The sequence below is a fragment of the Geotrypetes seraphini genome, chromosome 2, assembly GCF_902459505.1.
Source record: "Geotrypetes seraphini chromosome 2, aGeoSer1.1, whole genome shotgun sequence".
NCBI classification, from domain to species: domain Eukaryota; kingdom Metazoa; phylum Chordata; class Amphibia; order Gymnophiona; family Dermophiidae; genus Geotrypetes; species Geotrypetes seraphini.
In genome coordinates, this window is record NC_047085.1 from 227,386,506 (window position 1) to 227,407,186 (window position 20,681).

Here is a 20,681-nt window from a genome sequence, read left to right on the forward strand (position 1 = left end):
AGACAAGTAGGTAGTCTCCCCCATGGCCGTGTGCCATCTTCAGAAGGAATCCGGTTTGCGTTTTTCCCTGTGCCTCTTCTGTACTTCACTGAATTCCATAGCTCCACCTACAGTTTATCCCTTCTGCATGCGTGCCTGCAGGAGTGTGTTTGTTCTGCTCTCCACATTTTATTTTATTCAGTGTTTTTAGTCCTTTTTTCTTTGGGATTCATGTGCTCGGCATGTTTTTTTTTTTGCTTTGCCTGCATTGAGATCACACAGACTTCTGTCTTTAGTTGACAGGCCAATCCTAGTGGGTACCTGTTAGCCAGCCTGCTTAGTTAGCCAGTCCCTGAAGTTGTCTCACCTACTGTTAAGTAGGGGGTTGAGCACAGGCTGTTAGACGCCCTTAGGAGGCTTGGTGGTGTCTCGCAAGGTGCTGGCTGCATTTTCTCACCTCCGCCCTTCCCAGTGCATGTCTGTTGGTCCACAGGGGTGGAAGTACAGTCAGGCATGGAGTTTGATTGGCAGCCCTAAGATCAGCTACGCAGAGCCATTTTCAGCATAAGGCAGTGATTCTCTAATTCAGCTACTACTGTAAGAGAGCTGAGGCAGGCTACAGTAAAGATCCACAAACGGGTCACAGTGAGTATAGGCTGTGAGATGGACTAAGGGAGGTCTGAAAAGGGAGGTTTTCAAGGTTTCTTCATGTCCCTCTGTGTTCCCCCACCTGAAAAATCCTAAAATCACCATTTTTTTTTTTTTAAACTTTGCTAAGTGTGGAAAATATTGTGATTTTGGTGCAAATTTCACAGCTGTGGTGGATTTTTAGCGATCTTTTATTCAAAAGCTTCCTGCTTCCCCAAAAATGCAATTTTTGCCTCAAATCTTGTTGGGATGGAGTCCTTAGACTCTCCTAATGTGAATTCTTGGCAGTATTGAGCAAATTAGGTGCTTCAGGAACGTTTTTGCACCACGTACCACGTGGCACAGTTGGTAGAAGCGGCAATGCAAAGCTTAGCTTCTCCCCTAGATCAAGCAGATGACAAAACACTCAACTAGCCCATTGGGGCAGCCTTTTTTATTTGGGGGGCTCAGCACAGCTTATAGATCCATGCACATGACTTTGGTTCTTCCGCATCCTCTGAAACGCATGGTTCAGTCATCAGAAGGTGATTATGTGCCCCAGGAGCCACAGAGTTTCTCAGAGTTTCTGAAACAGTTGTAAACAAAAAAAAAAAAAAGAAAAGAACTTTTCAAAACAGGTGTTCTTCCCCTGCGCAGTCCCACTCCGCATCCGCTGCTTCTCCCAGTGGCATTGGTTCTCTGGGTATGTCCTTGTCTCAGTAACAATTAACTGACTCACCATACAATAAATAAATCTTTCCCCACTTTAAACTCCACACTCAATCAAATGCTGTTGAATGGACTAATACTTTATCAATGGACATTCAGAATCCACCTTTTCATAATAGAATTGGTGATAATATGTGGTACTCCTCATCATTCCATCTTTATATTAGAATTATTAATCTTTTTTTATAAAACTTTTTGTTATAAATTAGAATAACTTATCTTTTTCTTTTATCATCTGTTCCCCTTCCCGACGCGTTTCGCATTTCTTTTTCAAGGTCGGGGGAACTGCAAGACAAAATATACCCACATTCAAAACTGCCATACTGTATTACAATATCCTTCTATATTATATTAAGAACAGCTTCACTCACCAAAAGTTAAGAGTAAACTTTTTCCATTTTTCTGCTGCCGCTTGCTATCAAAAAGATGGCCGCGGCGTTCTCCCTGAGTGTTAAACACCACCCCTCCCATGACGTCAATCTCCCTAGCAACCATTCTTACAACCTCGCGTCCCAGCTGATTTAAAAAACCCCTTTACGAGTCCACTTGGGCCATCCAATCTGAAACATCCATCGGAGCTCCCTTAAGTTTAGCGTGCGCTCGATGTTACCTCCCTCCCACCCTACTATAATCCTATCCAGGACTCTCCACCTTAAATCTAAGAGACCATGCTTACATAGCCTCCAGTCCCTAACCAAAGGGGAGACTTCACTACTTGTATTTACCCGTGATTTATGCTCCGTTAGGTGCACCTTAATAGCCCTAGTAGTTCTACCCACATATAGTTTAGGGCAGGGACACTGGATAAGATATATAACATGATCAGAGTTGCAATCTGTATTGTGTTTAGCCATATATTACATGCCCGTACTAGGATGGATCCAACTCTCTCCAGCCATCACAACTCTGATCATGTTATATATCTTATCCAGTGTCCCTGCCCTAAACTATATGTGGGTAGAACTACTAGGGCTATTAAGGTGCACCTAACGGAGCATAAATCACGGGTAAATACAAGTAGTGAAGTCTCCCCTTTGGTTAGGGACTGGAGGCTATGTAAGCATGGTCTCTTAGATTTAAGGTGGAGAGTCCTGGATAGGATTATAGTAGGGTGGGAGGGAGGTAACATCGAGCGCACGCTAAACTTAAGGGAGCTCCGATGGATGTTTCAGATTGGATGGCCCAAGTGGACTCGTAAAGGGGTTTTTTAAATCAGCTGGGACGCGAGGTTGTAAGAATGGTTGCTAGGGAGATTGACGTCATGGGAGGGGTGGTGTTTAACACTCAGGGAGAACGCCGCGGCCATCTTTTTGATAGCAAGCGGCAGCAGAAAAATGGAAAAAGTTTACTCTTAACTTTTGGTGAGTGAAGCTGTTCTTAATATAATATAGAAGGATATTGTACTACAGTATGGCAGTTTTGAATGTGGGTATATTTTGTCTTGCAGTTCCCCCGACCTTGAAAAAGAAATGCGAAACGCGTCGGGAAGGGGAACAGATGATAAAAGAAAAAGATAAGTTATTCTAATTTATAACAAAAAGTTTTATAAAAAAAGATTAATAATTCTAATATAAAGATGGAATGATGAGGAGTACCACATATTATCACCAATTCTATTATAAAAAGGTGGATTCTGAATGTCCATCGATAAAGTATTAGTCCATTCAACAGCACTTGTCTCAGTAAGCCATTGTTCCTGATCTGCTTGATCCTGGTCTTTATGCTGATGTCTAGCTTGCTGACCCCTTATTTCAAAGTGCAATGCTTCCAAGGATGGGGAACCAGGGACTGTATGGAGCTGTAGGACCTGGGGACGATCCCACAGTTCTGCGCTTATTTCAGTCTGCAGCTTTACTGAATCTTATTTCTGATTCTGAGTCTTTGCAGGAATTGCATTTGGTCACTCAGCCGACTCCATCCTCTTCTTCCTCCTGGATTTCTGGTGCGCACTCACAGTCTCACACCTTTCCCTGGCACCCTAATAGTCACATTGCACTGATATTAAAATGGTCATATCTGAAGGTGCTCTTATGTTAGCGAAGACCATGTCTTGCTTGTACCCTCTGGCACTGGAATGCCCGCAGGTCAAGGATCAGCCTAGAGTGGATTCTTTGGCTACGCAGGTGCCTGACTGCACCTCTCTACCCAGGGAAAGTGCTGTGATGCTTACAGATTTGTAGGATCGCCGTGTGGATGTTGTCCTTTGGAGGCTTTTTGATGAGGCTGCTTTGGGCTTTCAGGCTTTCTTGGCGGTATCTGTTGCCACATGGCCTATCTGTCTCGCCTGCGCACCCTGGAGAATAAGGCTGTACCTTCACCTCCTAGACGGGCCATTTGGCCTTTATCTGCCATCCTGTTTCTATGTTTATATATAGTTTTCTTATTAGTTGTTATGTAAACTGCCAACTAATTTCTTTTGCCATGGGCAGGATCAGATTAAAACACTGATAAACTATGCACACATTTTAGGTCCAAATATTTAAGGGGCCTTGGGAGATGTGCTCAGGGCTCAGGAGGTTAAGAATGAGAACAAGTCTGGCATTATTTTCAGGATTGAACAGATTTTTGCTTCAATGTACTGAAGTTACAAGGATGGCTAATGTGTCTGCACTTTTTTCATAATTTAAAACCTCTATCTGTAATTCTCGAATTCTCCCTTCTGTGTGAGTGAATCTCCCCGCTTGCTTCCAGTGTTACTAGCAGCAGAGACTGTGGGTAGGATTCAGTCGGTGGGAAGCAGGGCTTGCCTAACTAGTAATCTTGAGGGCAGCAAAAAACAGCTGTAATCAGATCAAGTCAGTTGATCCTGACAGCCACACAGACTCAAAGAATCATCAGCACATATTTTAACCTACATTTTTATAGGATGTTTGTGTGATCATGATTAAGAACATAAGAATAGCCTTACCAGTGGTTCATCAAGTCCAGTACCCCGTCCTCACAGTGGCCAATCCAGGTCACTAGTACCTGGCAAAAATCCAAACAGTAGCAACATTTCAGACCTGAGGCTGTGATGTCATAGGTGATGAGTCAAAACTGCGCGAGACAATTGTGTGTGCACAACTGAGGGCAATCGTGTGCAGGACGTCAGCGCACTGGATTCAAACTCTATTTTACAGTGGTCCGAGGGTGTGTGTGTGTGCGTGGGAACCCCCCCCCCACACACTTTACTTAGAACTGTTGGCGCTCCCGTAGGGGTGGGTGGAGGAGGAACTCCCCCCCCCCCCCATTACAGAGGGAACTGTAATTTTCCCCTAAAAAGCAGGGAAAAAGGCTGTTTCCTCTTTATAGTAGGGGAGTTCCCCCCAACAGGAGCGCCAACAGTTCTAAGTAAACTTGGAGGGGGGGGGGGTTCCCCGCACATACTCCTTGGACTACTGTAAAATTCTACTTGGGAGTTCCTACGACTGATTCTTGACCTTTCGATGAAAGTTCTGAAGCGTGATGGGAAATATTACACTCAGATACGGTGTGCTCATTCTCTCACCTCAGGAAGCACTGTAACAACAACGAACCTTTTAACCAAGTCTAGCCCAGAATTCACCGGTTGTTCTGTACCAGTGGTCTCAAACTCGCTGCCCGGGGGCCACATGCGGCCCACCAGGTACAATTTTGAGGCCCTCGGTATGTTTATCATAATCGCAAAAGTAAAATAAAACAGTTTCTTGATCATATGTCTCTTTAGCTATAAATTACAATATTATTATTAAGACTTAGCCGAAAGGAAAGATTTATAAACTATAAAGAGTTTCAGCTCATGCAAAACTGTCATTTCTTTAATAAGACATTAACTATTTTTTCTGAGGCCCTCCAAGTACCTACAAATCCAAAATGTGGCCCTGCAAAGGATTTGAGTTTGAGACCATTGTTCTAGAGTGTTTAGATTGAGTATGGGCAGAGTGTACAAGTGGGTCGGTACTCCAGGGATTCAATACAAGGTTGGACAAGTTCTGCTGAACCAGAACGAATGCAGATAGGGCTGGTCTCGGTTAGGGCACAGGTCTTTGATCTAGGGGCCGCCGCGTGAGCGGACTGCTGGGCACGATGGACCACTGGTCTGACCCAGCAGCGGCAATTCTTATGTTCTTATGTTATTGTTTGAATCCAGCGCGCTGACATCTTGTGTGCGATTGTCTGCCCTCAATTGTCCGCGCGCGATTGTCTCACGCGGTTTCGTCTATGTATCGATGTCATAATGCCTCATTCCACCAATGTATAAGAGCCAGCTTCCTCAGAGATGTCACAGTGGCTTCATTGTTCCATTCTAGGTTCACATAAGACTAGCCATACTGGGTCAGACCAATGGTCCATCAAGCCCAGTAGCCCGTCCTTACGGTGGCCAAGCCAGGTCACCAGTACCTGGCCAAAACCCAAAGAGTAGCAACATTCCACGCTATGGATCCAGGGCAAGCAGTGGCTTCTCTCATGGCTTAAAATCATGGGGGAAGGGGAAAAGGGCTGCAGGTTAGAGGCCTGAAGGTTAATTGAGGGCACCCACTATCCTTACCCCAGTTCTGACGGAAAGATTTTAGGGGCAGGACCAGTGTTCCCTCTAAGCGGGCGGGTGTTGTGAGCAAACTTTTTTCACTGTGAGCTAAAAATATCGGGCGCCAGCAAGTTATGAGCCAAATAAATATGTTGCTTTCTACCACAGAACTTCCTTACGTTTGTATGGAATCTATCCCCTTTCAACTTTAGAGAGTGCCCTCTCGTTCTCCCTGCCTTAGCTACTAAGTCTATTCCCTTCAGTACCTTGAATGTTTCTATCATGTCCCCTCTCAATCTCCTCTGCTCAAGGGAGAAGAGGCCCAGTTTCTCTAATCTTTCGCTGTACGGCAACTCCTCCAGCCCCTTAACCATTTTAGTTGCTCTTCTCTGGATCCTTTCGAGTAGTACCGTGTCCTTCTTAAAGTACCAGTGCTGGACGCAGTACTCCAGGTGAGGGCGTACCATGGCCCGGTACAGCAGCATGATAACCTTCTCTGTCTCTTCAGTCCAGCATCTGCCCCTTCCATTCACTGTCTGTCTTTCCCTGCCATCTCTCCTCCTGCCCCCCCCCCACCCCCCAATTTGGTCTAGCATCCATCATCTTCCTTCTGTTCCCCTCATGGTCTGGCATCTCTATCCTTCCCTCCCCCCTGTGGTTTTTAGCATATCTCTCTTCTCATTTCCTCCACTCAGATCTGATCATTCTCTGCTCTCTCTTCCCTTTTCTTCTCTGGTCTTCCTTCTCTATTTTCTGCCTCCATCTAAATTAAATTCTTTCTTACTATTTAGTCCCGTTTCCCTCTTTTCACTGTGTCTACACACAGCTTGTCACCCCTTTCCCTCACCCCTCCATTATCTTACTATTTTCTTCCCCCTTTATTTATCTCCTCCTTCCATCCAGTATGTGTTCTTTCCCCACTTCCATTCAGCATCTGCTCTCCCTTCTCAACTGACATCCATCTGCCTTCTGCTCTCTCTCCCTTCTTCTCACTTCCATCATCTGTCCCCTTCTCTCTCTCTCTCATCTCCTCTATTCCATCATCTGCCCCTTCTCTCACTCTCTCTCTCTCTCCCCCCCCCAACTTCCATCATCTGCCCCCCTTCCCCTCACCTTTGTGGGTCACTTTCTTTCCCCTGAGGGTGGCTCATGTCACAGGGGAAGCTTTGGCCGAGCAGAACCGCTTGATTAACAGTGGAACTTACTTGATTGATGTCGATGCTGGGGCCCGTTGCCGTTTGAAGGAAAAAAAAAAAGGTGGAAAAAAGGAACCTGTAAAGGCGAGAGGAAGGGAAACCTCCAGGACAGCTGCTTTTTGCCCTCCTTCAGCGGCCCAAGAGTTCAGACCAGCAGCGGCAGCTCTGTATGCTTTTAACTTCGGCACAGAGCTGCCCCTAATCAATAGTTTAGCGCGGTTTCATGAGGCAGCCTCGGGGCCTTTGATAGCCGGCCCGCTTCGATGATGCGATGTGGGCCGGCCTAGCAAAGGCCCCGAGGCTGCCTTATGAAACCGCGCTAAACTATTGATTAGGGGCAGCTCTGTGCCGAAGTTAAAAGCATACACAGCTGCCGCTGCTGGTCTGGAGGTGCGGAGACAAGGCAGGAGGCAAACGCGGTGGAAGGCAGGAGTCCCGGCGAAGGCAGGAGTCCCGGCACAGCGACTGCAACAGGAAGTTGCAAGTCAGCTGACGCCGGCCTTTCGTTGCGGCGGGGACCGAATCCTTCGCGGACCGGCAAGATTTTGTTTGCGGGCCGGCGGTTGAAGAACTGTGCTCTACACTGTGTGCGCTGTGACGAGAAACATGTGCGCTGCGAGGTAATATTTTGTGCGCCAACGCACCCCAGCGCAGCTTAGCGGGAACACTGCACCAGGACCCTGGAAGGCTGCTTGGTGAAGCTCCTGTGCTGTACAGTTATTTTGCATGTGGTAAGAGTACCGAAAAAAAATACCCCAATGCATTGCTATGGAAGAAACAGTTCCAACATCTGCTGCATACAAACATTTATACAATGTAATATAGGATTCCTTTTATCATGCAGGGGTAGAGTGTTTTACCGCAGACCAGAGAGGTCAATGCTCCAACGCTCATAGGAATTGAATGAGCCTCGGAGCATTTACCTTGTCGGCCCACAGTTAAACATTCTACCGCTGCTTGATAAAAGGAGCCCATAGCGAGTAAGGAATTGTACCTTTTAAATGGGACTTCTCTTTCATCTCTTCTCCCAATCACAGACACACAGAGATCGAACACAGGTAATTTTACACACATACATACAAACATACTCATGTACATGCATACAAATGCATGCCAACACACATATAAACATGCATGCACATACATACATACATAAACACATATACACACATAAATAATATACTGTATATAAACATCCAAACCAGAGATACCACATATGGAAAACTCTGAAAAACAGAGGTATGCGTGTGTACACACATGCACACAGACGGATTGGAAAGAATCCCTTGAGTCCTGCTCTGCATACTTTCCCCACTTGTTTGCCTCGTATTGCTGATTTTTGTTTACCTTAACATGCTTTATATTGGGAAAGCTTATTAATTAAAAATAAAATGATCTAACAACAGCATAAAATGAACTGTTCAAGAAGCTTAGAACAGCTCTACAGGGATTATTTTCATAGAGCTGAAATTGGCTTCATGCTCAAAACATGTTCAATGCGGTTGGCTGCTTATCAACAATTTTAAAAATATTTTCACGTTTTTCATATTAACAAAGCAGTTTCATCATGGAAAATTGTTTGATAATAGAAAATTGGATTTGCTCTTTTTAACTTAGTTCATTGGCGAAGTGTCTGAACCAGGCTAGAATACAGTTAAACAAGGCAGATAATTCAATTCAAAACCATTTCATTGGGCAAGAGAGGTTCCTGCCTAGTTAAATCAACGTGGCCTGCTCTGCTCTGCCACTGAAGTTCAGGGCTCCTTTTACTATGCAACGATAGCGTTTTTAGCGTGCAGAATTGTATAGCTATCGCAGCTTAGTAAAAGGAGCCCTCAGTGGTACTTAACTGGAGCAGTGCCTCTGAATATCAGCTATGGCGTAGTGGTCAGAGCTACGGCCCAGCACCCTGAGGTTGTGGGTTCAAGCTCTGCGCTGCTCGTGACCCTGGGCAAGTCACTTAATCCTCCACTACACCAGGTATACTAGATAGACTGTGAGCTAACCGGAACAGATAGGGAAAATGCTTGAGTATCTGATTGTAAACTGCTTAATACATCTCTCGTCCAAGCAGTACATCAAATCCCACTCCCTTTAACAGTTCTTACATCTTGTTAGTGCTGGGGCAGACAGGGGGCAAAGTCAGGATGAAGCAAGGACTTAGTGGAGATTTTTAGTCTGCTCTAACATAGTAACATAGTAGATGACGGCAGATAAAGACCCGAATGGTCCATCCAGTCTGCCCAACCTGATTCAACTCCTAACTTTGTTCACATGGAGGGACATTTTCGATATGACTTCCAAATCCAAGCACATCAAATCCAGTAGTGAACATGACCATTTTTGAAACAAAAAAATATCTTTTTGTTTCAAAAATGGCCATTTCTCAGATGTGTTTGTCCTCAGTGCATTTATCGTTGTGAACCATTAAAAAAAACCACCCACCCACCCACAAATAAAAACCAACCCACATCTAAAAGAAAAACACACAAAACAAGCCATTGGGATGTAGGAGAGGCCAGCAGTTTTAGTAGACTGACCACACAGATATGTTTATGTTTATTTAAGATTTGATATACCGCTCTTGCGTAGAGAATGACACAGTGACAAAATTCATCACCGTTCCCGTCTCCGCGGATAACCGCGGGAAACCATCTTCATGTCATTCTTTAAGGAGAGAGGGAAGAATCAGAGTATAATTGGGCACAACCACTGACCCGCAAGCTTTGCTTTGAAGAATGCTGGTGTAGAAGGACTGAGGTTGAGATAGACACTAGAAAATGACATGGGATTATTTCCCGCGGTTATCCGTGGGGACGGGAACGGTGATGAATTTTGTCACCGTATCATTCTCTACTCCTGCGTTTTACTGACCTAAGCGGTTTACAATGTATTAAACTAAAATTGACATCCCAGCAGAGCAGTGAACACCTTAGGGGGCACTGCGGTGAACATCACATAAAGAGGCCCAGGTACACATTTCACCATAACTCCTTTATATTGTATGGTGAGTTCTCAAAAATCTACTGGAATAGCCATTATGCCTGCAGGTGTCACCTATTTGTAGGTACAGTGGGATTTGGATGGATATATTCCACCATAAGTGTAGTAGTTAAGAGTGGGATATGGGCCTCAGGCTCCTTGATCAAAGCTCACATCTCTCCCTATTCCAATCTTCCTTCACCCCGATTCTGTCCCTCCAAATGCTTTTATGAAAGCTTCCCCCCCTAATGATTCCTTACAATCTAGCTTCCAATTTGCCTTTATCTGGAAGGCTGGCCTGTAGCAATAGTTTCATGAGACTTCAGGAGCCATTGTTGCTATATTTGCACCCAGAGCTGCTCCTACCCCAGTTCTGAGGGTGGTAGGAGGCCTGGGAGAGGGTTTCCCTGGGAACAGGAAGGCAGGGTTTATCAGAGTCAGATCAGGAGGAGTTCTTATAAGGAGATTAGATCGAGGAGAGCGGAATGAAAGGATTGGCGGAGGGAAAGCAGAGGGCATGGGTATTGGGTAAGATTACATTTTCTAACATTTGGTTCTGGGCCACATTACATGCTTAGGCAAATACTCATAGCACAGACTCACATTACCTGCTCAGGCATGACAAGCAGTACCATGCGGTACCACTCTGCCCTTTGTACTAAATGCTGGGCACTCTCCCTGCATTTATCACACAAACTTTGCACTTACCAGTGTAGCCAGGAGTAAATTCATGCACCAGAAGTAGTGAGGTTAAGTGCATGAATTTCCCTAGCACTAAGCAGCAGTTCCTGAACAAGGGCTGCAGGTACATTCCACTGTGAGGTTAAGTGAAGAGGTTGTGTTAGTTTTACAGTCTACAGAAAGTTATCTCTGTCATTCTTACTTGAAGTATGTGAAATATGATGTGAAATATTTTTATATATTTTATTTCTTCCATTTGTGCGTCGCACACATGGAAGAAATAAGCTCTAGGCGACATTACAGAGGAAGTTAGAAGAGGGTAGGGAGGACTATGGAGGGCAGGAAGGAGTGGAGGGGAGAGAAACTTCTAGAATATTTCATAGACATTCCTAACTTTACAGATAGGAGCACCATCTATGTAAATGATATCTAAATGAATATGAGGAATATGTAAAAAGGAATAGAAGGGAGGAACCGTTAAACAATAGAATTCAGTTAATAAAATAAAAACAATAGGGATAAAAACAATGGAATAAAATTTAAAATAATTCATAAACTGGAAAAAAAAAAAATCAAATAAGTCTGATAGAAGTCCAGTTTCCTGAAGCAGCTCTGTTGTCTCAGCATATTTTAAATAATCCCGACGGCAAAAGTCCCTAAGTTGGTTGTTTAGCCTTTGAGTTCCGGCACCTTCTGGAACTCAAGGTTCATAACAGATTTCTGAATGGAGGCTGCATTGTAAACAATGTGTGACATCATCAAAGTTGACAAAAGATCCTGTCTTCGGCCGGAGTTTGTCTTTTGCGCAATCTCCACCATCGGATCAGCATTCCAATTTACAAAGAATCCTAAATAATTGGAGTACAATATAGCAGTTCATCATCTTGAAATACAAATAACAGATGTAAATAGTTAGCTATTTTCTAACCCCCCCTCCTTTACAAAGCCACACTACTGTTTTTAGCGCCAGCTGTTACTGCCACGGCCAGCGCTAAAAACACTAGCGCGGCTTTATAAAGAAGGAGGTAAGTTTGTAACCGAGTTCAAGAAGAGCCTCTCTCCTGTTTCAAGTGCTAATTTTTAATATTAGTATGCAGTAAGTACAAAACCATACTGCGTTTTGGTAAAATAATTGGAAATAGCCTGTAGGTTAAATTTTATTATTTAAAAATGAAGTGACTCTGCTATAACAAAATTCTGATTTCAGAGCAGATCATGTTAAAAAAAATCTTGTTTCATAAAACTTCTTTTGAATTGGGTATTGGGTGAATCCATTTATTGTACAGTGTATGTTGTGCAAAACCCCAGAAATTTATTTTCCATAGAGCTGTAACTTCTCACTGAATCTGGAAGACAGTTTGCTCAGATTTTATTAGGTTAATCCTAATTCTGAAGTTCTTCTGCAAATGAAGATTTCAGGTTTTAACCATAAACTAACCCCCTCGTTTACAAAGGTGCGCTAAGCTTTTTAGCGCGCGCTAAACGCATGCTAAACGCTAACGTGTGCATGTTATCCTATGGACGCGTTAGCGGTTAGCGCACACGTTGATTTAGCGCGTGCTCAATCCACGCTAAAACGCTTAGCTCGCCTTTGTATAAGAGGGCCTAAGTAAAAAGCAGCAGCTAGGGTGATTAGCCCTTGAAATGGTGTTATTTGGGGAGAGCAGCTGTGAATTTGCTAGGTACCAGGCTCCGGTGTGTAGTGGTAATTGGACAGCATGGCTTGACAGTTCACCAGGTTTTGTACAGGCAATGTAAACAAAAAAATTCATTACAGCAGGGCTGCCCAAGTCCAGTCCGCGAGATCTACTGACAGGCCAGGTTTTCAGGATATCCACAATGAATATGCATGAGAGAGAGATTTGCATACCATGAAGGCAGTGCAGGCAAATCTCTCTCATGCATATTCATTGTGGATATCCTGAAAACCTGGCTTGCCAGTAGATCTCAAGGACTAGACTTGGGCAGCCCTGCATTACAGGATATAAAATTGGCAAATTGCAAAGCTAACTCTCAGGGATCTTTTATTAAAGTGGGATAAAGTTTTGAAGTTGCCACACATAATTGCCCAAATTACCATGCAGTAGTAACTCTCTGCATTTGCCTATACCAGGGGTAGGGAACTCCAGTCCTCGAGAGCCGTATTCCAGTCGGATTTTCAGGATTTCTCCAATGAATATGCATGAGATCTATTTACGTGCACTGTTTTCAATGCATATTCATTGGGGAAATCCTGAAAACCCGACTGGACTGCGGCCCTCGAGGACCGACATTGGACACCCCTGCAGTAACTGCAAAGCCTCTGCATTTGCCTATACCAGGGGTAGGGAACTCCAGTCCTCGAGAGCCGTGTTCCAGTCGGGTTTTCAGGATTTCCCCAATGAATATGCATGAGATCTATTTACGTGCACTGTTTTCAATGCATATTCATTGGGGAAATCCTGAAAACCCGACTGGACTGCGGCCCTCGAGGACCGACATTGGACACCCCTGCAGTAACTGCAAAGCCTCTGCATTTGCCTATACCAGGGGTAGGGAACTCCAGTCCTCGAGAGCCGTATTCCAGTCGGGTTTTCAGGATTTCCCCAATGAATATGCATGAGATCTATTTACGTGCACTGTTTTCAATGCATATTCATTGGGGAAATCCTGAAAACCCGACTGGACTGCGGCCCTCGAGGACCGACATTGGACACCCCTGCAGTAACTGCAAAGCCTCTGCATTTGCCTATACCAGGGGTAGGGAACTCCAGTCCTCGAGAGCCGTATTCCAGTCGGGTTTTCAGGATTTCCCCAATGAATATGCATGAGATCTATTTACGTGCACTGTTTTCAATGCATATTCATTGGGGAAATCCTGAAAACCCGACTGGAATACGGCTCTCGAAGACTGGAGTTCCTTACCCCTGGCCTATACAGTCAATGCAAAGAAAGCCAGTTAGTATGCATTAAGTTCATGACAGATAGAGCAGATGCGTTTAACTTCACCTTTCGAGGTGACATTAAGACCAGGATTTTCAAAAACCCGCGTTAAAAAGCGACGGTCTGCTAACGCAGCCATTTTGATACCGAATCTAAAAACCCGAGACATTCTTTTAAAAATCGCGCATGCAAATAAGATCGGCGGATAGCAGTGAAGATTTCCTACATTTGCATGTGCTTATCACTGACGGGCAGATGTGCAGAAAAACGCCATAAAAACAAAAACACACTCTTCTGCTGCCCCTGCGTTGTGTTGCAGCGGGAGAGATGCCCGTTGTCTCCACAGCATCACAGCACCCTTTCCCTAAAATCCTGGCCGTGACCCCCCCCCCCCCCTGCAGCAGGAGAGATGCCCACTCTCTCCTGCTGCACTATTGGACGAATGGAAGGGAGAAGAGGGGAGAAGCAACGTCAACTTTTATCAATCGCACATAAAACATGCATTTCTCTCCAAAAAACTACTCTAATTCAGGTATATCTAGTAATTTGTTTATAATGTAAAATTTAATCAAGACCCACAGCCCGAAACACACAAGACAACGGTATCATACACGCGCTCAGGAAGAAACGTTGGCTTTAACAAGCGCACACGAAACATGGCTGTCTCTCCGAAAAATTCAAAAGAAGCATGATTTTACCACCCTTCACTAAAAATATATAAATACACATTTTTTTTTTTCATTAGCCATAGTCAAAACACAAGGGCTAGCACTGTAACGGTACCCCAAAAGCCGATGCCACTCTTCAAAAATGCCTCAGCAATTTTTAAGAATCCACCGGAGGGTTCATTTCAATGTTAAAGAGCCTATTTACATGCCATTATCGGAGACTGCTAGAAACCTCGCTAAAGACAGAGATAATCCGTTTTGATACTCTGCTGCTAAAATGCGTGCAGGCTAAACCGCCGGAAAACAGTTTAGCGACGGGGTTCATAGACAAAATCGCGTGAGACAACGGCGCGCCGACAACTGTGCGCAGACAACTGAGCACAAGGTTGACGGCGCGCCGAAGAAAAGCACTATTTTAAAGGGTTCCGACGGGGGGTGTTGGTGGGGAACCCCCCTATTTTACTTAACAGACATTGCGCTGGCATTGTGGGGGGCTTGGGGGGTTGTAACCCCCCTCATTATACTTGAAACCGAACTTTTTGCCTGTTTTTTAGGGAAAAAGTTCAGTTTTAAGTATAATGTGGGGGGTTACAACCCCCCAAACCCCCCACAACGCCAGCGCAATGTCTGTTAAGTAAATTGGGGGGGTCCCCCTCTCCCACCCCGTCGGAGCCCTTTAAAATAATGCTTTTCTTCGGCGCACCGTCAACCTTGCGCTCAGTTGTCTACGCTCAGTTGTCGGCGCGCCCTTGTCTCGCGAGATTTTGTCCCGTCACCAGCGACGGCTTTAAAGTTTTGAAAATCTTACCCTTAGTGATCTGCATTATCTGCCATGGTAACCATTAATACATGGTAATTACCGTGTGCAGCAAGACACAGCCCATTCTCATTCCGCACCCACTTCCCACCCCTTTCCATGTAATGCACTTAAAATGGGAATTAACGTGCTAAGTGTCAAACTGAAGAACACAACAGAAGAACACACCTCTACAGTACACAAAGAACACCACACACAGTGCAGATGACCAAAAACAACAGGACGCCGAAGGCAACGTAATCACTGTAATATTGATTTGCCATCAGACTTGGCACAGTCGTGTTTCGACCTTTAGGCCTGCAACAGGAGTCTACATAAACATATGCAATACCATATAATAAATATCAATTATAACATATGGATAGGATCATATTTAAAACATCAATGAAGCGTATCACTAATCACAACTCAACTTGACAAATAAATAATAGTTCTCATTATAAACAATCTAGAATTCAACCCAAACAAAATAAAACTATATTCTGAAATTTATCTCTCTGGCGTCCTATTGTTCTTCTTGGTCATCTTTACAGTGTGTGATCTTCCTAAAGGGAGGGATTCGTCAAAGGGCAATAAGTGTGTTAGCGCGCACTTTTGCGTTAACATACTCAACTGCATTAGTGCTTTCTATAGAATATAATGAGTGTTCTTAGCGGTTAGCACATGCTAACATGTTTATTACCCTTTAATGAATTCACCCCCCTAAGTGTCAAGCTACCACATTCAGCACACACTACTTTAGTAAAAGGACCCAGAAAATTCTATTCATTAGGAATGCAAACTGAGTGCTAGACCATAGCAGAAGTAGGGAGAAGATTCAGTTTAAAAAATCAGAGCACATACCCTGAGGAACAGAAACACATTCATTACTTTCCACCTAACCCCTTTTCACAAACACATAATTAGCGCAAGCAAATACTGATCATTCTAAAGCAGTTTGTATTCTTGAAGGCAGCCTGCACCCAGCTCCATTCCTGCTGATCCCTGCATTAACTCGAGTATATTTACTGCTTACCTCCGAGGGGCCACTGAAAAATTCTCTGCCCAACCAAGAAGAGAATGATATGGAGCCATGAAACTTACGAGTTATTCCACTCTCTTTTCTTGACACTTTTCATTTCACATGAAAAGTGTCAAAAAAAAAAGTGTAGAATAACTCGTAAGTTTCATGGCTCCACATCATTCTCTTCTTGGTTGGGCTGAGAACTTTATAGCAGCCCCTCGTATATATTGTGGTGTCTTTGAGATGGTTTGCCCCATGAAAAATACTTTGTAACACTAGTAAGTTGGGTTAATCTGTGATCCATTGTCACATAGGAAGCTTATACCGTGTTTACCCAATAATAAGACCTACCCCGAAAATAAGCCCTAGCATGATTTTGGGGGTAGGTCTTAATATAAGCCCTAGCCCAAAAATAAGCCCTAGTCCCTGGAAGTCTAACTCGAATGTCTCTGGATTCGCCGGCAGCAGAGCTTCCCCCCGCACCTGCTGCGCAGCCAAACCCCCACTGACCCTCCCATCTTTCCCGTCCGAACCCCGCCGACCCTCCGACCGCAAGACCTACAAAAAGCAGCGTCAGCAGGACTCTAAACCAGCTGCTTTGCAGCCTTCTCCCACCGGAGCATTCCCTCTACCCCATCACTGATGATGTCATTAGTAACACGGCGCACAGAAAGCCCCGGCGGGAGGAAGCCACGAAGCAGCCTGTTTAGAGTGTTGCCGACGCTGCTATCTGGAGAAAGGTATGTAGGTCTTGCAGTCATCGGGGTTTGGATGGGAGGGAAAGATGGAAGGATGGAAGGGTCAGTGGGGGGTTCGGCTGTGCGGCGGGGGCTGCTCAAGGGTTCTGCTGCAGGAGGGATGGGAGGGAGGGATAGAAAGATGCTGCACATGTGGGGGAGAGAAAAGAAAGAGGAAGAATTGGGGTGAAGGAGAGGAAGGGAGAGATGATCATGTACATGAAAAAAATAAGCCCTAGTGCATTTTTTGGGCCCAAAATTAATATAAGACATTGTCTTATTTTCGGGGAAACACGGTAGAAAGAATTAAGTTGAAATTTTTTATTAAAACATAATGAAAGTTCAGTGTTTCAAGAGCTCCCTCCTAGACCATGCATCTGATCTCAGTCAAAAGTTAATGTATGTGTTTACATAAAAGGGCTTAACCAAGTAGGAAGGCTCCTACTCAGTTAAATCCCACTAGCTCTCCTGCTGATATTTAGTGACATGTAAGCAGATGGTGCCACTGAATATCAGTACTGCCCACCATGGTACTAGCTGGTTAGTAGACAAACTCCTCTGCCAATCAAAAGCAAATAATATCTACTAAACAGTGTGCAAAACTTAGAAAGTGCATATGTGTAAATCATACCAAACCAATAGGGATTGGGTCATAAGCACTAAATACAGCTCAAAAAAGCCTAAAAGGATTTTATCTACAGATCTGATTCTTGATTTCTACCCTCTTGAGTATATTATACTATCTGGTTAGTGCCAGGGCAGTCCAGAGCAGTTTGAATAAAGTTAGGACAGCAAAAAAGCTTGTTCTAATTTTATCCAGGCATCAGTCTGAATATCAGCTGGCACCCGGATAATGTCCTTCAGCTAGGGTTATCATATGGCTCCAGAAAAAGGAGGCTTTACTTCCATTGAATGCAATGGAAGTAAAACCCGGATGTCTCAATCTCCCCTCCTTTTTCTGGAGCCATACGGTAACCCTACCTTCAGCCAGCGCCAGTGCTGAGACTAGGCCTAACACTGACTACCCATGTCAAAGTTTGCTCACAGGATTTGTCAGCATTTCTGTAATCACTTCCCACCGCAGGCTCAGTATTGGCCCTAAAATAATTGAACTCTGTCAGGAGCTTTGGAATAAGGCTGTGTCTTCTGATAAAAAAATGCTGTGTAGTCCTTTCGCTCTTATTGAAGGAGCTTCTTGTTCTAGAACATGTTGACAGCACATGCAAAGCAGTTAGTTCCATGCAAAATACACTCTCTTATAAAGGTTTACCCTAATTACACCAGTGTCTGACAAGGCTGTGATAACATTCTTCAATGGATCAAGGAAATAAGATGCTCGGTTCTCATTTATGTAAAAAGTGACCAATTTTCTGACATGCCTCTCAAAGAAGGCTCATACGAGTCTGTGTGTGGAAAAGACATCTCTTTCTTTTGCCAATATACAGTATTACTTGAAATGTTTCCATTTGGATATCTTTCAGATGTTGTAAACACTCTACACTCAAGTTGTAAAAGTCTTTCCCATCTGTTCTATGTTGTTTTCATATTCTGGTAGGTCTATCATCTCATTCTCTTTGAGAATGATCTCGGTCTCCTATATGATGCCACAATGTGATAAATGAATATTTATCTGTGATGGTGAAAGAGGGATCAGTCTTCAGGAAAGAGCAGTCTATTATTTTTTCCATGTTTTGAAGTCTTCTCTTATGATTAAATGAACAAATACTCTTTACCTTAAGCTTGTCGTCTGAGTCTCCACGCTACTTGCTTGCCTATGTCTATGTTCTGGCTTAACTGAAAGGACTAGCTGCTTACGGAAGGTATCACAAAGGATGATGTAGACAAAAGGGTTCAAGCAGCTGTTGGCATAGCCCAAACTGATAGCCACATTGTAGGTATAGTAGAAGAGTAGGGTTGGCTGGCTGATAGCTAGCTGGGTCAACTGCAGTACATAGTACGGAGCCCAGCAAATGAAAAAGACTAGGCATATTGCAATAGCAGTCCGTGTCACTTTCTTGGTCCTCAGTCGTACACTGCGCTGAGCGATGGGAGCCACAGATGATGTCATGCGCTGGAGGATCCGTGTATAGGCAACAGTGATGACCATAAAAGGTAAAGCAAAAGCTAGAAAAAACTGGTATAAGGTATACCAATAGATGTCAGTCTCTGGGTTGGGGAGACGAATGCCACAGCCCACTGTCCCTTGGGGGAAGGGGATCAATCTAGCATAGAGCCACACAGGAGTGATGCTAATGAAAGAAAACAGCCAGAGAAGGCATATCACAAGGGTTGCAATGGAAGGCTTCCTGAACTTAGAGGAGGAGATGGGATGGACAGTGGCCAAGTAACGGTCAATGGACATGGCAGTAAGAATGTAGGTACTGGTGAACTGGCTGTTGGCATCCATAGCAGTGATAATGGTACACATGGACTCCCCAAAATGCCAGACCCCATTACCCATTAGCTGATGAATGAGAAAGGGCATGCCCAAGAGGAACAGGAGGTCCACCAGGGAGAGATTGACAATAAAGATATCTGGCACGCTCATCCAGTGGAATTTAGACTTCTTCACCACAGTAAGAATGACCACTGAGTTTCCAAAAATGCCAAGAAGACAAATTATGCCAAAGACTGAAGGCATGATTATGTTGGTGGTGTACAGGATTCCTTGTGGCAAATCTAATGGGATAGAAAAAAGAAAGAGGTTAGCCGCAGGTGTATTTTATAGTAATGAAGATGTTTAAGACATTTTCCTTGTATTTGAAAGGTCCGTAGGAAACATCTCTTTATCACGATCAGTGTGACTCATGAGTATTATGGAACATGTGAAGCTACATTTTTCATAAGATGTCAAAGTAGTAATTAGTATATCCAGATCAGGATGTTCACGGTTCCCTCAGTAGTTTACTAAAGGTTCTGGTAAACACAGAGCTTTCCATAAAATACACATGACAACAGCAAATACACATGTACGAGGGGCCGCAGAAAATTTCTCAGCCTAACCGAGAATGATGTAGAGCCATGAAACTTACAAGTTATTCCACACTTTTCTTGGCACTTTTCGTTTCAATGAAATGAAACGAAAAGTGTGGAATAACTTGTAAGTTTCATGGCCTCACATCATTCTCTTCTTGGTTGGGTTGAGAACTTTTCAGCAGCCCCTCATATTTGCTGGCACTTCAGTGGGAGCAGCAGTTTCATGAACCTATATGTGCAGAAAAGAGAACATCACTTGGTATCATCCGTGTATAACTACCAGCCTTTATATCACTGTTCTTGTACTATGTGCTGGCTTTGTTCATCCTGTAGATAATTCTGTTAACCACATTGAACAACCAGGTGTATAGCAGTATATAAATACAATTTTTTTTGTTATGTTATGCATATAAATACTGATTTTCCCTACTTCCACATATAAGAGCCATATTCTAGACCAGGGGTACCCAAATGGTTGATCGCAATTGACCAGTAGATCACAAAGGCAACGCGAGTCGATCGCATTGCCTTTGCAATCTTGTTCTTCCTGCGTCCCCGAGCCAGGCCAGGCGCGTATAAGTGCCGGACCCATAAGCCTTCACCTCCGACATCAATTCTGACATCAGAGAGGAAGTTCTGGGCCAGCCAATCGCTGCCTGGCTGGCCTGGAGCTTCCTCTCTGACGGCAGAATTGGTGTTGGGGGGATGGGGGGGGGAAGGCTTTTGAGCCTGGTGCTTGTATGTGCAAGGCCTAGCTCGGGGAAGAGTAGAAATCGGCGCAATGGTTTGGGGGGGGAGCAGGGGAAGAGAGAGAGAGAAAAGACAGAAATGAAGAGGGGGGGCAGGGGGAGAGAGAAAGAAAGACAGGCAGGCAGGGG

General features: G+C 44.2%; 1 protein-coding gene across 6 annotated transcripts in view; it reads right to left on the reverse strand.

Annotated features, from left to right (window-relative positions):
* Positions 1–11,294: 11,294 nt before the first annotated feature.
* The window catches only part of MCHR1 (melanin concentrating hormone receptor 1), a 97,374-nt gene continuing 87,987 nt past the window's right edge, over positions 11,295–20,681 (reverse strand). For 5 of the 6 annotated variants that reach the window (XM_033929684.1, XM_033929686.1, XM_033929685.1 and 2 more), the window contains one exon: positions 17,118–19,506. In XM_033929684.1, the coding sequence (XP_033785575.1) occupies positions 18,557–19,506 (950 nt within the window). In that variant the 3' untranslated portion in view covers positions 17,118–18,556. Of the gene's footprint in view, positions 11,529–17,117; positions 19,507–20,681 lie in introns of those variants that run through there. The other variant, XR_004537980.1, reaches the window with a different exon arrangement.